At 35.7% G+C, this 23582-nt stretch overlaps 2 protein-coding genes and 3 non-coding genes across 5 annotated transcripts; 1 reads left to right on the top strand and 4 right to left on the bottom strand.

The window, feature by feature from the left end:
* Positions 1 to 590: 590 nt before the first annotated feature.
* Positions 591 to 6276, bottom strand: LOC105041478 (uncharacterized). Its single transcript, XM_010918451.3, has 6 exons — positions 6144 to 6276; positions 2486 to 3583; positions 2217 to 2279; positions 1907 to 2127; positions 1308 to 1414; positions 591 to 940 (listed from the first exon to the last, which is right to left on the bottom strand). Exons 2-6 carry the CDS (start codon positions 3549 to 3551, stop codon positions 826 to 828), a joined length of 1572 nt encoding a protein of 523 aa, XP_010916753.2. The 5' UTR covers positions 3552 to 3583; positions 6144 to 6276; the 3' UTR covers positions 591 to 825.
* A 4488-nt stretch (positions 6277 to 10764) lies between these two features.
* Positions 10765 to 10860, bottom strand: LOC114913048 (small nucleolar RNA snR60/Z15/Z230/Z193/J17). The gene has a single exon (XR_003799076.2). It is a non-coding gene; the product is annotated as a small nucleolar RNA snR60/Z15/Z230/Z193/J17 (small nucleolar RNA).
* A 94-nt stretch (positions 10861 to 10954) lies between these two features.
* LOC114913060 (small nucleolar RNA U83) lies at positions 10955 to 11034 on the bottom strand. Its single transcript, XR_003799086.1, has one exon. It is a non-coding gene; the product is annotated as a small nucleolar RNA U83 (small nucleolar RNA).
* Positions 11035 to 11321: 287 nt separating this feature from the next.
* On the bottom strand, positions 11322 to 11417 carry LOC114913051 (small nucleolar RNA Z43). The gene has a single exon (XR_003799078.1). It is a non-coding gene; the product is annotated as a small nucleolar RNA Z43 (small nucleolar RNA).
* A 4541-nt stretch (positions 11418 to 15958) lies between these two features.
* Positions 15959 to 21479, top strand: LOC105041469 (uncharacterized). Its single transcript, XM_010918442.4, has 6 exons — positions 15959 to 16319; positions 17022 to 17149; positions 17577 to 17680; positions 18610 to 18697; positions 20723 to 20784; positions 21059 to 21479. Exons 1-6 carry the CDS (start codon positions 16207 to 16209, stop codon positions 21209 to 21211), a joined length of 648 nt encoding a protein of 215 aa, XP_010916744.1. The 5' UTR covers positions 15959 to 16206; the 3' UTR covers positions 21212 to 21479.
* The last annotated feature ends 2103 nt before the right edge of the window (positions 21480 to 23582 follow it).

Here is a 23582-nt window from a genome sequence, read left to right as displayed (position 1 = left end):
AGCAACTTATCCAAAAAAATTAGTAATGTAAAAAAATATAGATAATAGATTTCAAAATCACTTTTTCATACATAAAAAAATATGAATAAATTATTTTTTATCTAAATATTATTTAAAAAAATATTTATTTAAAAAAATATAAATTCTCTGACCAATTTTTTACCTACAAAAGAATAAACAGCCTAAGTCATGCTTAATGCAAGGTAAGCTTAATAACAGGATCAAAACTAGGCTCACAGAAAACAAGTCTTGGCTGGCTTCAAGAATCAGATTATTGAAGTGGCTCACTATTTAGCTTGGCATCTATGGTTGAGCTTAAATCCACTGACGTGTAGAATTTAAACAGCTCAAAGCTTGCCAAGCTCATCCAGCAACAGTCTGTAGAACCACAATTCTCACCATGAACCATCTTAAAATTCAGCCCTGCAAAGGTCCTGCTTACAATCTTATCTCACATTGCACTGACCAAACGTTAAGACATTCCATGAAGATGTCACTTCAACCTTTATCAAAAAAAAGAAGATGTCACTTTAACTACCTCTCGGGTGAAATTGGACCCCAAGAGTTTGTTACAAGAGAAGAGAGAATGATATTAAAAAAAAATGGAAAGTTGTACTTCATTTCATATTAATTATGGGGAACAATTAGTCATGTCAGAAATAATTCAGACAAACTGCTAGACCTTCTAATGGTACAAGGGTAATGAAATAAAGCTCAACTCTAAGTCACCTGATTGATAAGTGCACAAGAGGATTTCAGGAACACAAACAAGGTATAATTATCATAATAAAATTAGATAAAGAAAAAAGGCATGCTCAGATGAAATCAGAAGCATGGCACATTTTCAGTTGTCATGATCAAGTTGCATGTGGAGTAGATGGATGCTGCTGCAGCCCTGACTGCACACTCACGCTCGTAAGCCTCGGATTTTTTCAATTTACTGAGAACAGAAAAGCAATCAATTAATAGTCTTATCATAATCGGATGACATGATTAGCAGTCGCATATGCTTAAAACATGTCAAATTATGAAAATGAGGCATGATTCTCATGTACATAGCCTAACAAATTTACATAGCCATGACTGATCTTTCATTTCTTTCTAGGGATGTTTATAAATGCTAAATCATCCAAAAAATTCTGCCTCAGCAAAAATATTGGCTTTGCTCTTGCATTTAAAATAAGATACCCATTAAAACATTCAACAGACAGAGCTATGACAACATGCCATGCACAATTTTTCAAAGATGAACAGCTCAAATAAAAGCTAGATTCCTGTAGTTAAAAAAATATGAAAATCTGACGAACCTGGAATCCTCTGATGACCCAAATTGAGATAACCCATCCACACATACATGCTTCAGGCCTTTCTCACAATGCAGTTGCATTTCTTGGACTTGTTTCAACCAATTCTCCTGAGACAGACAACCATATTTATCCATTTATTGCACTAAAAATAATCACTTTAAATAAAGTCAATCAGCATATGATTCTTCACATGAATTTGTGTAACATAATCAACTTGCTTTAACATATTTATTTGGGACAACCATACAAGTCCTGCTCCGAACATACTACAATATATTTAAAGGCACTCATTTCCTTGAAAGAAATATGACAACCGTGTTCGAACCAATACCCTCAGTATCCAAACATTTAGGGCTATGCATAAAGCGCCATTGTCAGGAATTTATTATTACCAACATAGATTGAGAAAGAAGGAAACCACAAAAAATTTTTAACAAAAAAATCAGTAAAGAAATAACCTTAAACTAAATCAAAATAGTTTTCATTATGATATAAAACAGATGTTGGTAAATACATAACTAGTAGATAAACTTCAGTGATTCTATTAAAAACATTATCATCTAAGATCTAAAACTATAACATCTTAACAGATTACTCACCAAATGTTTTCCTTCCTCAGACAGTGCTCTATCCATCTGACTGAAAAGCGATCTCCATCGTGCCACATGCATCTCTGGGGTATGTTTCTTTGGACATTGAGCCTCAGAGGAATGAGCAAATGAGGGATCATTTTCTTGGTTAGGTGAGAACTCTGTTGAAAATAGGTAAGGTAATTCTGTCTGGATTGCATTCCTCACTCTCTTCTTGCTGCGCCTCAGTGCTTTATTCATGAACAGAACTTCAATTACACAATACGAGCATACAAAACCATATTCAAAGACTTATGCTTTAAGCTAAACAAAAGATTACCAGCAAGACGCCCTTTGATGTCCTGCTGAAGTAGGTCTAGCCACTGAGAAGCAACAGTAGCCGCTGTAAATGGAAAAAAAAATGTCGAATTAGCTCATCTTCAGTTATTAACAAGTTTTAAATATCCTCCCCTTTCATGTCGAGGTTTCTAGAAGCATAATATAACCAAACATAAATTGGCCAAATCTTCCAGTAATTTGTAATGATATCAGCAAGTAGGCATATACATACTCAAAAGAGGAAGTATCACATGCATGTTAAAGGATTACCTTTCAGTGATAAAGAGGTAATGTTATCTTGGTTTGCAGAGTGATTGTCAGTTGATGCACTGCTAGCGTTTTCTGATGTCTCTGTTACAGCTGATGAGAGTTTCAGGGTAAGGGCATCATTATCATCTTTTTTGGTGAACATTAAAGATGTAGAAATTCCACGATGAAGCTTGTCTTCAGCCATATTCATTTCTATGCTTCGATCCAAGCTGGACGGAACATATGGCTTATTTAAAGATATATTCAATGGATGGGTTGCCGAAACATGGGCATAGTTATGCTCTTTCCTCCTATCATTAGTGTCTCTACTTTCCCTACCCATTTGATCAGTGAATCTATTTTGGGTTTGTCCGTCATGCTTCTCAGACTGCACTATAGCCTCAATTATGGAATGAACTTGTTTGCTATTTCTCACATGGTTAATTATCCCAGGGTTTAGTCCAGAAAGCAGTCCACTTGGAGCAGCAATTTTCATGAACCTGTTAGCCTGTTCTCTCCTTGCAGACTCAGACTTTCTTCTGGGCTTGTCATCTTTTTTCTTTCTAGGCTGGCGGCCACGTTGCTTAGGCATTGGTATGCCTCCATGTGAAGAAGAAAGGAAGCCATTCTGTTTCATTTCTTTCCATATTCTCAAAGGTTCACTCTCCTCCACTAGGCCAGTAGTGCTTCCACACTCTGAGGCATCTCCAGATTTCACCTGTCCCAACATTTTGTAGGGATAAAAAGGGTTCTGTTCCACCATACTGGAAACATCTACAGTGTTAAGATCCACACTAAGCCCAACAGGATCCACCTTATCATTTTCACGCTCTTCATGTACTTTTGCAGGGAAACATGGACCACTAGTTTCTTTATTGCATTCTGACATGACATCACATCCTACATTTGCTGAAGAGTTTTTAGTGCCAACCTGGCCCAAGCTCAAACAGGTTGTATCCTGTTCAAAAGAACCTTTGCCTGCAGTGCTTGGTACAAGTCTATCTGAAAGCATGGATGCATTTGCCACTGTAATTTGAGATACCTCATGTTCTTTACCTTGATTTCCAAGTGCTTCAGCGTCTTTCATGTTAGAGGATTTCAAATTACAGGTTCTGATTCCTGGAATAAAGAGCTATTGTCAGGCACAGATTTCAAACCATATGATGAAAATGACAAGATGAATCTACAAAAACAAAAGAAGAAAATCAAATTTCTTTGCATCATCAGCAGATATTAACCTTTACACAAGCAACATTTAGATTACCAAATAAATAAAGAAAAAACAATACAGTCACTTAGCATCAATATAAATTTTAGTTTAGCACATTCCTTTTAAGAATGCAAGGGCTTTACAGTCCAATAGGCAAGTAAATGAAATTATGGCCAAGTGATGTGAACAACTAGAAGCAAAGGATTTTTGCAGTAAGGTATAGCACAAACATAGGATAACTTGAGCCTTAAAAACATGTAGGTGGAGAAAGTAGGTAGGTGCAGGAATTGGCATGGTGTCTCAAGTGTACGTATACAGTGAATGGCCAAGTAGACATCTAATTCAATAGCACGTAACAAAGACTATTTCAAAAGTTACAATTTATAATCTAACTTCAGCATATAACCATTAATTCCTTTCATCAAATTCAATAAACTGACGTAACCATTGTCTGAATTCCGTTAGTATATTGCACCATCTCCAAGATGCTGCTAACTTGCACTGTCAGTTTTGATGATTTCAGTAATCATGCTAGAAGATGCACACTCATTGGCTTATCCTACAGGTCAAAAGGGATACTATGTTCATGATCTTCACATTAATGGATTGTTTTTTTTTTTTTTGCACGTAGAGTATTGTTTTTCATTAATATATTTTCCCTTTTCAAAAAATAAAAAATTAGCTTTCTCATATTATTCCATTTCCTCGGTTCACCAATACCACCATCCCAGGTCCTAATGTATCCAAAACTCCAAGTCTAACATTATCTATCACCAACACCACCAACCTCATCACCCCACCAGAAGCCTCATCTTGCCATCCTCAACATGTTGCTCTTTTATTTTTATTCTCCTTGTTTGAAGACTTGAACTAGAGGAAAACCTGACCAACATCCGGTGAGGGCAGCCTCATCTTCATCCATTTCTTTGTAAAATCCCACACATTTCTCACCATCTTTTTGTTTCAGTTAAATCCACTACTGTAAACAGCCTTTTCCTTAGACTATGTCTAACCAGTACTGGCAACCTTCTTATGACTGAACTTTAGGCATCTGAGCAAAATTACAATTAGACCTTCCTGACCAAGTAGCAGTCAAACAAAAAGCTAAACATATGTATGGGTTTACAAATTCAAATACTATTCTGATGGATTCATTGATTTATGTAAAGCCTGCTTAGTTCCACAGGCTATATTTATTTAAGATGGCTTGATATGAAGTCCTCGTATTGACTCAATAAGCATGACTAAATCGGTTTGTCACGTTTTCTATTGCCTTCACAGACCTACAGTCACCCAATCCAAGGTTGATCACTGTTCATCCAATCAAAGGTTGACCACTCATTTTTCATATGCATTTCAGGCTTTTATGCCATTACAACTTTGGGAAAACTTTTACATGCATTTATTCTCATCGCAGGATGCCATGTTTATGTACAAGTTTCCATCGATAGCTTTCAACCCTTGACTACTGGGATTTAGGACAAACACAATAAGATCAATTTATTGTGGGATAGATACAGATCACATATTATACAACCGGTGATATAACAAAACAAATCATGTGCTCCATGTTCTAAGATGCTTTGGGACAGTTAACATGGAAACAGAATGTGATCTTTGTGATCCATAAGAACAGCTAACAGATATCGAGCAAATATTGCTTTTAACTCCCAAAGTAACACCAAATTGTAAACATGCATTACAGACAACATGGAAACCCGGCAAAAGATGAGGTTACTGCATTTCAAAACCGTAAGAATAAGAAAAATCGAAAAGTAAAAGAAATGATGCAAGAATTAGATGCCCGATGTTTCCAATCCTATGCATCCAAGAGATCAAAAACCATATCCGAACCCGCAAGATTATCCATCCAAGTACAGAAGGAGGCAATGTTATAATAAAGCAAGAAGCATAAATTTCATAATTACTCGGACATCATACGGATAGTATGTAAAACATGATTCTAAGCCATAAAGATTCTTGTAAATTAAATTCCACTGATGAAGGCACTCAAATTTTGATCCGCACTCATGAGCCTTTCATAAAAGAGAATACCAAGATCAGGACGAAGTATCAAGAATGGCATGCACATGCCAAATAAAACCTTTGTTATGCTTTTCCAAACCAGAATCTGGCCAAGAAAAGTTCCTAGAATCAGTTGCATACAAACCCACCACAGAAAGACAACATCCGCAGTTTATATAGGAAAAAAAAAAAGAATCTTTTGACCCACTGAATTCACCAGAAATTCCATCAAGTCCTTTGTCAAACAGCAGCAGGAGAGTAGAGGGGGGCGGGGGGATTCAGATAGAGAAAAAGCGAAAAACTCCATCCGGAAAGAGATCAAGATCAGCAAGGAGCGAGAGAGAGACAGAGGGTCGAAAAAGAGACAAGGCTGGGAGACCTAGGGTTCAGGCGAGAGAGATCAAAAAAGCAAGAGAGAGGGAGGGAAGGGGTCGGACGACATACCTTCGTCCAAGGAGAGTCGGCGGAGCCAGAGGAGAAGTCGGCCAAGAACCGCCGGAATCGCGACGAGGGCAGGGCTTGGACGGGGTCGAGATCGGAGAGAAAGAAAGAAGAGGGAAGAGTGGAGAGGCGAGAGAGCGGGATACAAATAGGCAAACCGGCATGGCGGAGAAATTATTACATGGATTAGGTCCACTGCACCAATCTAAATCCGGAAGTATATATACGGTGGATAACAGGCACCCCTCATTTGATGTTGAATTATTTAAATTCAAGAGATAACGTGGCGAGTGACCCATTGGACAGGTCTACTGGACCTGGTCCATCAATAACAAGACCACTCGCCCTGCGCCTAGGGGTTTCAAATTTTGAAATGTGTGTGGCACGTGGAAAGCTCCGAATTCTTTAGTGCAAGGTTTCAAATTGATCGTTATAACGGTTTCGGTATGTTTACTGTTACACACCATAGCATTAGCACGTGCGGTACATTTGTAATTTAATTAATTCCGGTAGGGGCTGCTTCTTACCTCGGCCGCTCCAATGCAACCAAACAGACCCGTATAAAGTCCTACCCACAAACAATTGTTCTTCCATTCGTGATAAAGCTTTGGCCCCCTCATTTACAAAAATAAATAAATAAAGCCCTGTCCACAATCCGTGCGCAATGGTAATATAACAACAGGAATTTTGAGTCCAAAGTTCCAATTGTGTGTTGCAAAGTCTAAAGCTAAGGTTAACGATTTGATAGAGTTACTAATTTCAGAGAATCAATAACTTAAATAATAATATTCACCTTGCATGATTACACCATAGAGAAAGTTTTAAAAAGTGTTATGTATGTATGTATGTATGTATAATAAATATGCCATTATAACAATGCTTTAAATGGTGATTGTTGTTTAACTGTTATCCCTTTTATAAGAGTCTGTTACAAAATAACCATTTTATCTATTTTTCCTTATTTATCATATTAGAATATTTTTATAACTGTAATTCCTTACATTACTTAAAATAATATTTATTCTCGAAATAATAATATTTCCAACATTATTGGTTTTTATTATTATCTTTTCTGCAATTTTTTCGTCAAAATTTTTTGGACTATTATAACAAAAGACTTGATCTATCACTAAAGTAGGAAATGAGCAGCCAATAAAGATTATTTCCATCTTATAAGAAAATAATAATTTTAGAAGAGCCCCATTATATACAAATATTATCACCATTCAAACCTAAGGTATATGAAAAATCCATGTGCCACATAGTTTCTTCATTACCTCTAATTTTAGGTTTCACCTTGTACTTGACATATCGGATCATGAGTTAGATTTTAATTTCTTTGCTTAAGCATTATTAACCTTTCAATTTTTTTCAAGTAAAACTCATATGTATATACTAATTTAAATGCTATATATTACAATACCACAATCCCAAATTAGGAGCATCTAGGTTGAAGGCTCTTCAAAATTTGAACTCTATTCCATCTTTTAATTATTGTAAAGCCGGACATGGATATTTCATTCCACGCCATATTTTGCAGCCAATTAGAATGATAAGTCATGAAATACTAATTGATAAGGATTTACATTTTTATTAGAGTTTTGCATATATACCCTATGCAAATATCTAATTTACATATTTATTCTTAAAATTTTAATTTACATATTTACCCTCTGTGCCAATGTGTTACATAAATTCATCATTATTATCAATCCACGTTGGATGTCAATCCCAAATGTTTATCGACATTAAAAAATAGCTTCTGACATCATAAAAAGCCATTGTCAATCCTCAAGCCCTAGCTTATGAATTATTTTTTTTTAGTGAAGACGTATATAAAATTTTTACCCCTTGTCCTGTCTCTTAAGGAGCTTCTCTACCAACCTCTACTCTTTTTTTTTTCTTCATTTTTTGACACAACCTTTACTTCAATAGTGCTACTACCACATCCCTTCATCCTCTACTCTATCGGACCATGGCTACTAATGATGACCATCAACATCATCTCCTCCTTCAACCATTCACTCTACTGATCTTCCATGCTACAACTGTTGCTACTGACCACCACCACCTCCTCCTCTCTCACCTCCTCTCTTTATCACTCTTGTGCCACCATAGCCATCGCCACCAACCACATCATCATCTTCTCTCTCTCTCTCGATCAACCCTGCAGTGTTTTAGCCAACCATCGATTAGGTTTCCCAAAAATAATTATTTAGATTGGAATGGTGATGATAAAATGTGTCTTATATTTTTTTTATTAATAAAAATTATAAAAAGATGACCCAACATTTTGCATCACCTTTTTCTTGCATAAATGTACTAACTACAATTAACTCGTCGGTTCATAACTCATACTACTTTGAGCTATGGTTCAATAGTGTATACCATTATCTATAAGTTCTATTTTCAAAACCTGATTTTTCATGGATGTTTAAGATCATCACTAACCAACTTATTCTCAACCAAGATATTAGTAGACCAATATAGTTTTTTAACTAAATATTCAGATTAGAAATGATCAAAATTTTGAATATTTTTTTCCTTGACCTAATATTGACTGTAAAAATTTGTTTGGTTGAGATATATCATCGGAATAATTCGATAATTTTTAAAAATTATTTATCTAAAAAAAATAATTATGAAGAAAAATAATTTTTACTATATTTGATTGATGAAAAAATTACTTCCCAAAATGACACTAAAATAAATTATCATATTTGATTGAAAGTAAATGTATATAAAAATATAGTTAAATTTACAAATATACTTTTCAACATAAAATATATTTTTAATACTAGAATAATATTGCTATTTTTAATTAATTTTTATATAATGACTACAATTACTTAACCTTTTACATAATGTCATCTCCATCTTAATTTTTTTTTACAAAAACTTCTTATGAATGAATTTGAAAGATATCATAACAAATTTAATAATTACATATGCAACTTTATTGAGGATATTTTTATCAAGTATAAATTATCATTACTCAAAAATTTTATCAAATATCAACTTTTGATGATATTTATTTTACCTTTTCTTTTCGAAAAATAAACATAAAGCCTACACGAGATTACCCCCAACCAATAATAATTTTTATCAAAAAAAAAAAAAAAACAGACTCTGTCAAAAAATCCTTTCCTTTTGACCAAAAACCCTTAAATGCACTGGCTCCGATAGGCATGATCCAACTGATAACCATACTTGCCAACTATATCCTGCAGTGCACCACCGACCAGCAGCTTATTACTCCAATTCGAAGACGATCACAAAACTTGTAGACTAGTGGTCCCTTGCATCTTTTTTGTATCAAGTATTAGTCTCTCATAGACATTGTATAGGAGTTTAATTAATGGTCAAGCGTGCTGACAATGTTTGTGTAAAGCATGGAACCTTTGTTTTAGCAATATTGAATGTTGGGCTACGGAGTGCAAACAAATGAATTACTTAGACCCTATTTGAGATTGCTATTAATGGTAGAGTTTTTGAAACTTTTGAGAAGAAATAAAGTTTAAAAAAAAAAATCATTTGGTGTTTGGTAAGTGATAACCATATTTATAAAATGCTTTAGAATTCTAACATAAGTAGATAAATACTTTTGGAGACAAGTAGAAGGCTAGATGAACATGCACCCATGCAGCTGCCTTGTAGCATAGGAGGGGCTGGCTGGAAGGATAAATAGATCATTAATACACACAGTTTCGCAATGGATCCACCTTCCTTCCCGCGAATCCACCAATGGATCATCGGTTTGCAAGTTCGCAAACCACACCATCTATATCAGACTTCCTTGTTTCGGGTTTTAACAAGTGAACAGAATTGTCTTATTTCCCTCAGAAAGAAAGAGAAACAACTGGGTCAGACGACAAATGTCACCATTGCCAAGCTGAGGAGCTTAAAATTTCCAATTTTTGATCCACTTTACAATTGAGAAAAATAAATCCAAGATTTTAACATAATCCAGTCCACGCCATTTACAGCTAGGACCAAATCTAGGGAAAAGAAAAAAAGGTTAACAGCAGAGCTCAGCCCTCTACACCTGCTGCTGCCTTCTCTCAACTCGAGGATGCACAGAATTCAGAATCACCCCTTGCTATTTGTAATAGAGCAGCTCTAGCCAGAAACAAAAAATTTCAACCCAACAAAAACAGAAGTAACCATCCAGAACATTAGATTTATTCAGAAACAAGGCATTCTTATAGATTATAAATGCATTGTCGCCTACAATATACAATTTCATCTACGACAATTTAAAAAAAAAAAAAAAAACCAAATCAGGCCAACTTAAAATCTACAATATTTTGACAAAAATGACATCAGGGAGTAAAACATACGGCTAAATTTGAGCATCAAACTATCAGAAAACAATAGCGATAAAGACTGAAATTATAAAAAAATTATATGCAGACTTCTTTTGATGTAAAAAGAAATTTTCTCCAATCCAAAACAAAATTATAACTGATAAAATCGAACATTTTCAGCCATAAATAAAATCCCAAAACAAAGACAGATGAAAAACGACTGCTAGGGACCAAAATGAGCCAGACGGATTCTTCCGCAGGCTCTTCATATTCTTGAAATTAGTGCATAAAACGGGTAAGATTCTGGATAACTATGATAAGGTTGTCAGATAGGAGCGAAAGACGTTCAAATTAATCATAATCTAAAGAAAGATTATCATTTGAACTATGCAACTGGTCATCACACAACCTGATCAATCATCAATCGATGAAAGCCCCCATTAACACCAACACTTAGATCCCAAAATAATAATAATAATAATAATAATAATGCTTAAAAGAGATGGAAGCCTCAGAAGGAAGGCAGTAGTAGGTTTGTAATCATAAAATTTCAGACAACATAAATTCCACAATCTTCATCACAGACTCCATCACCAGTGAATAATTAAAGAAAAAAAAATACAAAATCTTTGAAACTTTAAGAGAAACTATGAGGAAATAAGATCGATTTGATAGCAAAAGGGCCTCATAGAGAAGATTAGATTTCGTCGACACAGGTCAATTCAGACATATGCTTGTCATTAATATTCTTTAATCATCGGCCAGGAGGAGGAAAAAAAAAAACTAACAAAAAAGCCCAAAAATTAAAAAAAAAAAAATCCGAAAGAAAAGACAATCCAAACCCTAACCCTTGGAGAGATTGAGGATAGAGATGGGACTCGGAATATGGGTGGTGATATATCAGGATGGTCGGCAAGGCTTGTCGCCGTTACGACGAACGAGACCTAAAACAAGTTAATCGTCATCGTCCTCATCCCCAAATAGATCTAAGAAAGGAAAAGGGGAAAATATAGAGAGAGAAATCAAGACTAAACTTCCGACATCAAGAAGGCGAGACCCCCATGGAGAACAAAGGGAAGCGCCCTCGGAGGAAGACGGCGGAGAGCTGATGCCATTGGAATGAAGTTTCTGGGTCCGATGGCATCAATTTTATACTGGTTTTGAGGGTTAGGGTTTCTTCCCGTTTTGACCGGCCTGGACTCATCTCATATAAAGTTTTATACGCCTCCTCCGCCAACCGACCTCGGCAGAATATCCTTAGGTCGTTGGTTCGAATCCGGCAGGTCGGATATTATTTATTTATATTAATATTAATGTTTATTAATTAATGTTACTACTTGAAAAAAAATAAAATAGCCGTTTTTATATAATGTGCGAATGAATAGTGAAAATGTTTACTATTTGGAAGACAGAAACGTATACAACAAGAGTAAATTGGTTTTTTTGGATATTATTCAAATGTTTCTCAAATTGACATCGCAGCAGCAGATTAAAAAAAAAAGATATAAATCGAATGGAAAAAATTGATTTGGATTGAGTTCACAGTTCAACCAGATTTTTGCACATGACAAAAGGCACTGGTTCAAATTTAGAGCATTCCTTCTCGATGTGGCAAGAGAATGTTGGTCTAACTCATGGGACACAATGGCAAATTTACATCACATGGGCTCATGGAAGTTTTGTATGATGAATGGGCACTTTAAAGGAGGGGTGGTATTGCTTGACCATTTAATTTGTTTGACTCATTTCAATCCATTGTAGATTGGATTAGACTATCTGTTTAATAAAATGACTGTGTTATAATTTAGATTTTTTACCTGTTAGTCAATAGGGCAAGTTCGAATAGATAAATTTTTTATCTAATTTATATATGTCCCGATGTGGATTTTATCCGACTGACCCAATTGCTATCATACTGCAAAGCATATTGACAACATTAAGCGTTTTGTGGGTCCATTGTCCTTCATGCCTATCAAGTAGTATCTTGGTTTCTTTTTAGTTTCCATTGGATAAGTGAATTGACTCATTGGGTGGTCACGATCTTTGGGTTGCATGTCGTATGTTTAGGTAATTGCATGCTGGCAGTGGTAAGGTTGTAAATAGATCAGTTGACCCATGATCTGATGTGACATAATTGTTTAGATTTGATTTGCAATCCAAGGATCAATAGAGTCTGGTTGGGCTCCAAATTTGAATCCATTCCATATTTTGAGTCAGATCTAGGTTTTATTGAGTTCCAGCCCAATCGGATTTGGTTTGACTATTATATGGCTCTAATTTAGATTTTTGACTTATTATCCAATTCGACATACTAATTAACTCAAGGTAAGAATGTGGTGTTTAGTTGGTTCACCGTTCACAATCTCCTCTTCCATAGTCTCAATTAGAAATTAGTCCCATATAATGATGGCATCCATCATCAATTAATTAGTTTGAGATAAATAGCCATCATTCCACCAATTCAAGTATCTTGATCTGATTTTATTTACATGACATAAGGAATGTTGCACAAGTTAAACAAATCTGTTGATGGGAATTTTGACTTTTGGATTGTAGATTGATATTATGATTAGCTTGGTATTCCATCCGTGCTATGTTTTGGTGTATTCGATATCTCTAAACATAATAATTCGTATAATCCGTAGGGAATGGTAATAATTTTTGACTCTTGCTGGAAAAAAAAAAATCATACTAAATGTGTCACGGTATGCTTCTAAAGAGATATTTGTACCTTATGATGAAGCTAGGATTTTGTTGTCCAAATTTAACTCTTTCACTTTAGAACTCTATATGTGTGATCTGAATGTAATTTGGATTTGAATTTTTTGGATTGAAACCGAATTATATATAGATTTGACTCGATCTATTTAATCCATTAGATTAAAATTTTTAGTTGTAGACGCAGTCCAAGCCAATCCAATTGTCTATTGGATTGGGAGTAGATTCAATATTAGGATCCAAACAAATAACTGGATTATGTTGGGGTCACTCGTGATCCAGTTTAATTCAACTTATTTGCACCTTTGGACAGTGGATAAGTTGTAAAAGTACCAACAGAGTTTGTAGGGCCATAGGAGGAGGAGGTATTGTTAACTTGGTATGCTGCAAGTGATAAAGGAGATGTTTCAATTTTCATCCTGGTAAGCTATTCATTGCACAAAATTGGATCATGCCAAAATTGTTAGAACAAAGCTTATAAAAATCTAGATATAATTTAAGAAAACTAATAAATTTTTTGATTTTTATTATTGTAGAAAAGTTATAGATGACTTACTAAAGATTATAAAAAATTAATATTAAAAGAATTGATAAATCTAGAAGCATGCACATCACTGTTTTAAGACATATTTCTATCCCCTCATGTAGGAAAGTCTAAAAAAATCATCTCAAAATATGATCGGGATCCTTTAACTGTAGAGGCGGTTGATAGAGATCATTTCAATACCCAGCAAAACAAATATGAGTAGAAAAGAAGATGTTAAAATAGAAGAAGACAAGAAAGCAGAGAGAGAGAGAGAGAGAACTCTGAAGAAATATTTGTTTTTATTTTTCAAAGCATAAAGTATTAAGTCTCAAGCTGGTCTTTTTTTTTTATAGCCACCTAAATATTACCATTTAGGTTTTTATTGATCCATTAAAACCTATAATTAGGAGCCTAATATGCAGAAATTAAAAAAATTTAAATAGTAACTAAAATATTAATGATGGCATAAATATGTATGATAAAATAAAAAAATTAAAAGATAAAATTTTGGGTTAGCAGGATGCTTAGGCCGCATCCTGTCTGGCTAGGTTTGGTCCATGTGTGATAAAGATTTTTCTTCAACCACCCCAACATCTTAAGTGGCTTAGACAAACCCTTCTTATATTTATGGCTTCAAAGATCATCCGACTTCTAATATAGAACTAAAGGGTCTCAATATTGGTTGTTAAAAGAAAAACACTTGGAGAAAAACTTAGGAAAAATTTTGAGTTTCTCGTTTAGGATTCCTTCCAATAAAAATTTTGTGTTTCTTCATGCATGGATGGATTTATGAGAACACTGGCTATATAGATTTTTTTTTAATTTAATTAATACTATGGGTCTCAACTATGTATAAGTGAAAATACATGAAAATTGGCACTACACAGCATTGATATAAAACAAATAGGGTTATGGTATCAATAACCAACCATATATATCATTTGGTAACGGATTTTTGTCTCGTCTGCCGGTCTCTCTAGCACACTATAATAGATGGAAAATTTTATTAATAATTTTTTATTTTTTTCCTTTTAACCCATTCTACGGCACACTATAAAAGGAGCATCCATAATGCCCACATGTGTCCCATTTAGAATGGTGACATGTGTCATAGAGGAAGATCTTTGAACTCTCTTTTTATATATGCTATAGATAGATATCTCCTTTGTTTCACCAAAAAAAATTTGCATAGTGAAAATTAAAGTTCATATATCTGTACGTGTGATAGTCGATACAAGAATTTAGAAAAATGATACATGTCATAGGCAAGCTCAAAAAAGATCTTCCACTCATCTACACTTTTTACTACTTCATCCATCTCTCAATAGTTAACCATGTTTTAATTCTTGTAAGTAATTCAAGCTTCAAAGAAAAGTTTTAAGTCCCCACAAGATGAGGTGCAACTTAGCTATCCCATTTTATTTTTATAAGAAAATGAAATAGAGATAGGATTGGAACTTCAAAACCTATCGACGTGGGGAAAGAAGAAGAAAGAAGAAACAAAGAAATGAACAAAGGCAAACAAAAGAAAAAAAATGAAAGAAAAAAAAAGGAAAAGTAAAGAAAGAAAGAAAAGAATGAAGAAGAAAGGAAAGGAAGGAAAGAATTTTGAAAAAAAAAGAGAAAGAAGAAGAAAAAAATAAAAGAAGATACGGTGAGGAAGGAAAAAAAGAAGAAAAAAAAGAAAAGAAAAAAAAAAGAGAAAAATAAAAGATATCTATAGAATATATGATCAAGACTGTCATCGAAATGGAGCAGGACAGCAAGATATTTTATTCCATAAAAAAATTTAAAATTTTACTTCAAAATTTATTATATTTAAATAATAACATAAATTTTGACCCATTTTATATATCTAATTGCTGAGTTCTGCGCTTCACAATACAAATTTTTACAATTGACTCCATTTTTCTTTATCACACTTCATCTAGTTGATCTATTAATGCATGTATTGGAAAAGCCACAAAGCAAGCACAATCATTCTATACATACATATATATATATATATATATATATATATATATATATATATATATATATATATATATATATATATATATATATCAGGGGGCAAAGCGCAAAATCAATCGATTGGCGATGTCCGAAACCCACGTACATCGCACATGCCTGTTTTATTATTTTTATTCTATCCGAGTCAGTGACAACTCAGACATCATCCACAGAAGCACCAATGACAAATCTTGGTGGGGCCAAAGACTAGAATCATATTATCATCGTGGTATCTTCCGTGATCTCGCTCTGCGACATTCTAACGCAACCTCTGCCCACTTTCCCACCACCCTCCGCCCATCTTTTTATCATCGCACCGCCCGTCCAACCCTAATCCTCAATCTATTCGCGAGCACCGACTTCGGAACCTTTGGTCGGTCGATCGCGGAACTTATATAGCGGAACCATTTCTTGGCATTCCGAAACCCTAGTTTCGACCCTTCCAGGTAGCGCCCCGTTCTCCGGCTATTGAAACCCTAAATTCCTGAGAGGGAGCCCAAAGGCGATGGTTTTCTACTTCAAGGCCCGGCCGGAGGCCGGCGGTTACACCATCTTCATGGGCTTGGACAAGTACGAGAACGAGGAGCTGATCAAATACGGGTTTCCCGAGGACATCTGGTGATTCTCATACCCCCCTAGTTCGTCTCTTTGATCAGAACTTCACAAAATTTAATCTTTTTCTAATGGCTTTCAGCCTACTGCATAAATTTCTTAAAATGATGCCTGAATTCATCCTTAATTCTGGTTTAATTTCCATTGCTACACTCTTATATTGTGTTCTGTCGCTTCATGTGCTATGTTTCTTGTCCTCTGGATTGTTGCTTTGGTATATATGGGTTGCTCGTCCTGTTTTTGTTTATTTCTTTGGGTTTTCCCCTCTAAGGACTCCATTTTCTTTGGGGTTTGGAGGTTCCATCTCCATATTATATTGCCAAATGATTAGAGTATTGGGTTTGGACGTTATTGTGGGTGCTGGCCGTTAAGGTCATTGACAAATCCATGCCCGATTTCATGCATATTTTTGGACTAGTACCAGCATCTCCATGTACCGTTGAAAACTGAAAGAGTGCTGCATCTCTATGAACTTTGTTGCTAAAAGCTTTCCGGGTATTGAATGTATGCATATGGATCTCAACAATATCCTGGACAAATTACAAACTTGTTGATGATATTAGAAGACTTTTTAACGGTTGCATCACAATTTCCTGTTTGATCCTTAGAATCTCTGTGGTGGATGTTTGCTTTGGGAGTGTGAATATATTCAACATCTGATTGGCTGGATGTTTTCACCAGTATTCATTAGGCCAGTAATTCTTGCAGGTTTCATGTGGATAAGATATCTTCTGCTCATGTCTATCTAAGGTTGAACAAAGGACAGACAATTGATGATATAAGTGAAGGCTTGTTGGAGGATTGCGCTCAGCTCGTCAAAGCTAATTCAATTCAAGGCAATTTCTACCGTGCACAATCATTTTTTTAAATATCTTTTGCTATAATATTTATTCTTGCATCATTACTATCTGAGAGTGCTGGTTAAAAGTGAGAGGTTATCGTGAACTGGGCATTGCCCCTGTGGTCACACCACTCTGCCTAATAAGCAGAGGTTCTAGTTTTCAATCTCAAGCGATGCATGCCCAGTTATTGAGACTGGGTAATTGCAATAGTGGATCATTCACCCTTGCTTTCTCTCAACAGATGGGAAAATTATTTACTTAAACAAGACTGTTATTTGGTCTATCAACATGTCTTCATTTGTTGATTTTCTTTCGAGTAAATGCTTGCTGTATTTCTTGCTCCAATAATGAATCCTTTTGTTCTCACATCAATGCAAAGGTAGCTTTCTTCCTCTGTATGACCAATGAATTCACTTTGCAGGAAATAAGATGAATAGTATTGATGTTGTTTATACCCCATGGTATAATTTGAAGAAGACTCCTTCCATGGATGTTGGGCAAGTAGGCTTTCACAATCCTAAAATGGTGAGCAACTATTATCATCCAAGCTAACATTCTTATACAGACAGGGACATTAACGTCCAAATTTGCAATTTAGGTAGCACTTATTTTTCCTGTGAATCTTTCTTAGTAATCAATCATCTAGACCACAGCATTGCTCATGTTTCATTCTCGAAATTTCTCATAGGTTCTTGAAATATCTCACAGGAAGGAGCAATAACTGCTTCAAATGGATAAACCTTGTAAAATATGTCGAAATTTTTCACTAGAATGGACAATAATAACAAGGGAGTTATGGTTTCCTGTTATCATAAATAAGAGTGCATTATCTATAATGAGAATTTGTTTTTGGAAACCTAAAATGGATACATCATGTTTATGCTTCACATTTTCACCAATAGCTCCATTTTTCAAATATACCATCTTTTAGCAGCAAAAATGGGCCAACTTTATCTCTTTAAACATATTCATCACTACAGTATAGATAGAAGTGGGGCGTAATATGGCTATATGCAAGGGACTTGGTACTTCACAAATTTACAAAGGTATATACATACATACATACATATATATATATATATATATATATATATATATATATATATATATATATATATATATATATACACATACATCCTTCTTTAATAGAAATGGTTATACACCTTCATGGCAGGTCATTCATCAGCATCCTCAAGACTGGCATCATTTTAAAACATGACTATTCCTCCAGATTAGAACGTGCTACCTTGAAATATATGCATTGTTATCCTTGTTTATCAACTTTGATGTACACCAAAGTTCTATATGCTGTATGTTCTGAGCTATGCAGTAACCAAAATGCAATGTTAAAAGTTTGTTTTATTAGGTTACTCCCAAACAAGCACATAATTTTTCCCCGGTACTGCTTGAGGCTGCTTGTGCAGATTGTACTTGACTCTGTTTCTTGTTTACAGGTTCGCACCGTAAGAGTGGAAAAGCGCATAAATGAGATTGTTAACAGGTTGAATAAGACAAAAGTAGAACGGAAGCCAGACTTAAAAGGTAGAGTTTTGAAATTGGAGTAACTAATTTTGTGAAAAATCTTTTCTTCATTCTTGAGATGTTTTTATTTGATAATTTGAAGTTGGTGCTATGTTATTGTTTTACATCTGTGCATTAAATATGAAAAATAAAGGAACCTTTGTCATTCATTCGGCATTAATCTATCTTGCTATTGATAGACTACGTCAAGTCTTATCTAACTCATTAAAACCAAAAGCAAAGTTTTTAATAGTATTGAAGGTGTAAGAGGATTTAATTATTTATAAATGCTTGGTTGTACAAACATGGCAAGCTGCACCATAATTAATCGTTTGAAGCAAGGTTATCTCATCAGCCTTGACTGTATAAAATAAACCAAACCAAATATCTTATTCCTTTTCCAAGGGCCACGCCTACTGGATCATTTATTTATATTAGGAAATTTATACTTATGATCAAGATCCGCGGAGCCGGAATCGGGACCCATGCTGGCCAATCGGTGGTATGAGTCAGTACGGGTCTGTATCGGATCGGACTGGCGTGAACTGACAGAACAAAGAAAGGGAGAGGGAGAAGAAAGAGAGGAAGAGAGAGGGGGGAGAAGGAGAGGAAGAGTGGGAGAGGGAGAGAAGGGGAGGAGAGGGAGAGGGAGAGGAAGAGAGAGGGCCTCAAACAGCCGTCGAACGCCGTTGGAGCTCTTTACGAGCTCGATAAGGGCGGAGAGAGGGAAGAAGAGAGAGGGAGGAGATTTCAATGAATCACTGGAGGCTCTCGGAGGTCTCCGGATGGGTGGCAATGCTGTTGTGAGCTCTTCAACGGTCGGTGAGCTAGTACTAAGGGAGCGAAGGGCGGCCGAGGCTAGAGGAGGGCCTCCATCCTCCAGTTTGAAATAGGGGTTCGTCCTTGTTTCAATTTTTTTTTTTTTTTTTAACGGATGAAGTCCGTAACTACGTTGCCGACTTCACCTTTTTTTTAAAAAAAAAAAAAATTGGCTGAAGTCGGCAAATGCCCATTAAAAATCAAAAAAAAAAAAAGAATCGAAACAGGGGCGAACCCCTGTTTCGAACTAGAGGAGGGCAGAGGTCCTCCTCCGACCTTGGCCGCCCTTCGCTCCCTTAGTGCTGGCTCACCAACCGTTGTAGAGCTCGCGGCGACATCACCACCTGTACGGAAGCCTCGGAGGGCCTCCAGTGATCCGGTGAGATTTTTCCCTCTCTCTTTTTCCCTCGCTCCACCCTTACCGAGATTGGAAAGAGCTCCGATTCTCTTCCCCTCGCTCTTCTTTTCTCCACCCCCCCTCCTCTTTTTTTTTTTTTCTTCCTCCCTCCGAGATGGCCGCTGTGCCATTTTTCATATAGGAACCGGACCGGTATCCCACCGGTACGGTTCAGTGAATGGTGCTTATGATAGATTATGTGAGGCATCATACAGGACCTCTCTTTCTCTCTTACGTGCGCATGCGCGCGCACACACACGCATGCACGCACTTACTTTTGCCATCATCATTTCCATGTAGATGTTTTAGGCCTGTCTCATGTTATTTGATACGTTGACTACCTCTTTTAGCTTTTGTTGCATTGCCATTCTGCAATGCTGTATTATCTCAATTAAATCATGCATCGTCTTGTAAACAGTTGCATTCTGTATGAATGCAGCCTGACTCAGATTTGTGCAGAAAGTTTCCTACAACATGTCACTAACATGATAACATCAAACAATTGTATGGTCCTCTTCATCCTCTAATTCTGTTCGGATAATTCTTTTCACTGTTGGTAATTGCTTAACTGATGTCCGCATGACTGGACTGCATTGTTCTGGTTCTTTATTGGTCATCTCATATGTTGTCCCTAGTCACTTGCCTTATCTTGTACGAATGCAACCATCTTGCTGCTGGCTCTCATATCTTATAGCACTCTTTCACCTTCTAATTCTGGCCTGGATGCTTGTTTTGGTTTGCATAAAGAGGTGATTCATTGACGAGTCATTATTTACAGTCACAAGTACTATGGTAATTTGACAAATTATTGTGTTTATTATCCTGTACAGCTGAACGAGAAGCAGTCAGTGCGGCAGAAAGAGCTGAAAAGAAACTTCAGCAACGAGAGAAAGTAAGTCTTAGAGTTATTTTTCCCTAGGGTTTAGTTTGATCTCTGGGTGGACAAAAAACTTGTGCATGCTTGATAAAGATTATAAGCCAATCATGAGCCATAAGCAATGGAAAGGGATTATGTTACGGTATCATGGCTTCTGATCAATATGCTTAAGACTAACATCCTTTTTTGTGATCATATGAAGTCTATCATTTCCCATAATTATAAACTGTGTGACCAAACACTAAAGTTTTGTAAATGCCCTCCAAATGACTCGTTTATGGCCTTGCAGAAACGTCGGGAAGAGATGGAGAGGCTCCAGAAGGAGAAGCAGGCAGAAATAAGGAGCTACAAGGGCTTGATGGTTGCAGACAAGATGACATCTAACAAACAAATTGCATCCAACGATAAATCCCTGCAAGAACTTGAAGAGGAATTCATGTGATCCCAGCTCCAAACATCAGTCGATAACTAAGTTTCAAGATGCGGTCCACGTGACAGGTTGAAAGCTGTGGCATGCGATATCAAAAAGGTTTTCTAGCCAACTGTATTTGTGTGATTCCATAATTTCATTGTTACAAACTGTAAGCTTGTATCATATCATGAAATATCAGTGGGGAAATTGTTGTTCTAATCAACAACTTGTGCAACTATTTGTATAACAGTATTTATGAAATGAAAGTTATCTATGCTTCATTGCTAGATTGTTGATATGTGCTTCGAGATCTTTTTCATGTTCGTTAATGGCTCCTCTTGTAAGTTTCATTAATCCACACACACATGCACATATCACTATTGTCGAGCAAGGATTATACGGTCCTGTTTGGATGTGGATGGATTGCTTGTGCATAAAATCAACTTGATGGCTGGAGCTGAGCAGCCAGGAGGCATCTGGTGGGGGGAAAATTGAAGAGGCTTGCGGAGGTTATGGACACTAGCTATCCCCATAATTCAGATTATGGATTTTGATTTGAAAGTGGATTTAAATGCAGGGGCAATTGCGCTGTTGTATTAGAAGTATCTTCAATAACGAGTTCCTCCAGAATTTGTAATGGTAACGACACCGCTCTGCTCCTTTGAGCCACGCTTTGTGAGAAAAGCATCACTTGTTGCTTGTAGAACAGCAATCATGAACTGGAGAGAGGTGAACATAGAAAATGTAGTATCTAATATTTAATTATAGAATCCTGTTGATAAACTAACATTAAACTGCGAAAGACACGTTACGAAACATATATATCATTAGCAGGTGATAATATAACAGTAATTAGCATTCTTGGTCACTTACTTAGGCACGTTGAGAGTTGTACAAATCTTGGTTTTGCAAGCTTTTTTTTTTTTTTTTCTTTTTTCAGACAATGCACTCAATAAGATTCAGAGCTACGCGAGCTCGAGCTCGACCCGAATCGAATAATATCAAGCTCAAGCTGAATTTGATAATTCGGATTGTTTTTTAAGTCAAACTTGAGTAGCAAAATATTTAACTCAGAAACTTGTGAGCCTAGTCAAATATATATATATATTTAATAATATTACATTTTATTTATGATATATTATTAATTTAATATTTTAAAATATAATATTTATATATTTTTAATTTCACCTAACTTTTAGTGATATTTTTTAATTGTGGGTTGATTTTAAGTCAACTTAAATTGATCTCGAATATTTTTTTTTGATCAAATCAAGTTCGAATTTGGATATTTAGATTTGATCAATCTTTTTTTTTTGGATAGAGAATGAGAGGGAGATCCATCCAATTCATTAAAAGAATGATACCATTGTACTGTATATAGGATTACAAGACGCTTATTCCAGATATTTGGGATCATGAAAACCCCATCCAGACGTCTGAAATAGGTTATCTGTAATGGGAGAAATGATCTTTGTAATAAAAACTCAAATGTACGGTGTTTCCATTCTTCTCTTATCTTCAGCGGTGACCGTCAATGCATTCATTCATACCCTATTTGAGAGTTCTAAGAGCTTTATCAATTCCAAACTTTGTTTGGCAATTATAACATGAGGTCAATTCAGCAAGCATGGTGAGCAGAAATGAATAGGTGGCGTTATGGAGGAAAGCTTCAAAGGTAAAAATTCTTCTGTTTCTTTTCTTCCATAGAATCCAACAAACATATGCGACTATCGTGTCCTAAATTTGAGGGCTGATGCTGTTGGAGATTATTCATTTATAATCATCCCATAACTAAGGAACAGAAGTGAAACTTATCTGTACCTGAAATTTATTCGCAATACATTGCCAAATTTTTTTGGAGTAATCACATAAAACCATTAGATGATCAGCCGATTTCTCATGGTTTGCGCATAATGGACAGCTTGGGGGAGCTTACATGTCATGTTTCCTCAGATTCTTTGCAGTGAGGACTCTATCTTGAATGAGGAGTCAATCAAAGACTTTAGCTTTGGCTGGGGAAAATATTGACCATAACTTTCTGGTAGGTTGAAATAACACTCCTCCATGAGTTAAGTGAGCGTAGAGATTTTTGACCGAGAAACATCCTTTTGAATCCCATTTCCAAAATACCAAATCTTGTCCTTCTTATGGTGCAGCAGTTTGAAGGAGATGCTTAAGCTGCTCAAATCCAAGTGATTTGATCAATCTTAAATCAAGTTTCAAATTCTAAGTATTTCGAATCTGATTGGGCTCAAGCTTCGAGCTATTTAACTTGGCTCGGCTTGATTACATCCCTAATCCATCGTCCAGTGAAATAGGCAACGGCATATCCGAGCGGACATCCTTTATATCTAGATCTTTTTGTTTTCTTGTTTTGTTTATGAGGAGGATATAGGCGACT

Source organism: Elaeis guineensis, chromosome 2 (assembly GCF_000442705.2).
Source record: "Elaeis guineensis isolate ETL-2024a chromosome 2, EG11, whole genome shotgun sequence".
In the NCBI taxonomy this organism is placed as follows: Eukaryota; Viridiplantae; Streptophyta; class Magnoliopsida; order Arecales; family Arecaceae; genus Elaeis; species Elaeis guineensis.
The sequence above is the reverse complement of the archived record's forward strand: the minus strand, read 5'-3'. Positions and strand labels throughout refer to the sequence as shown.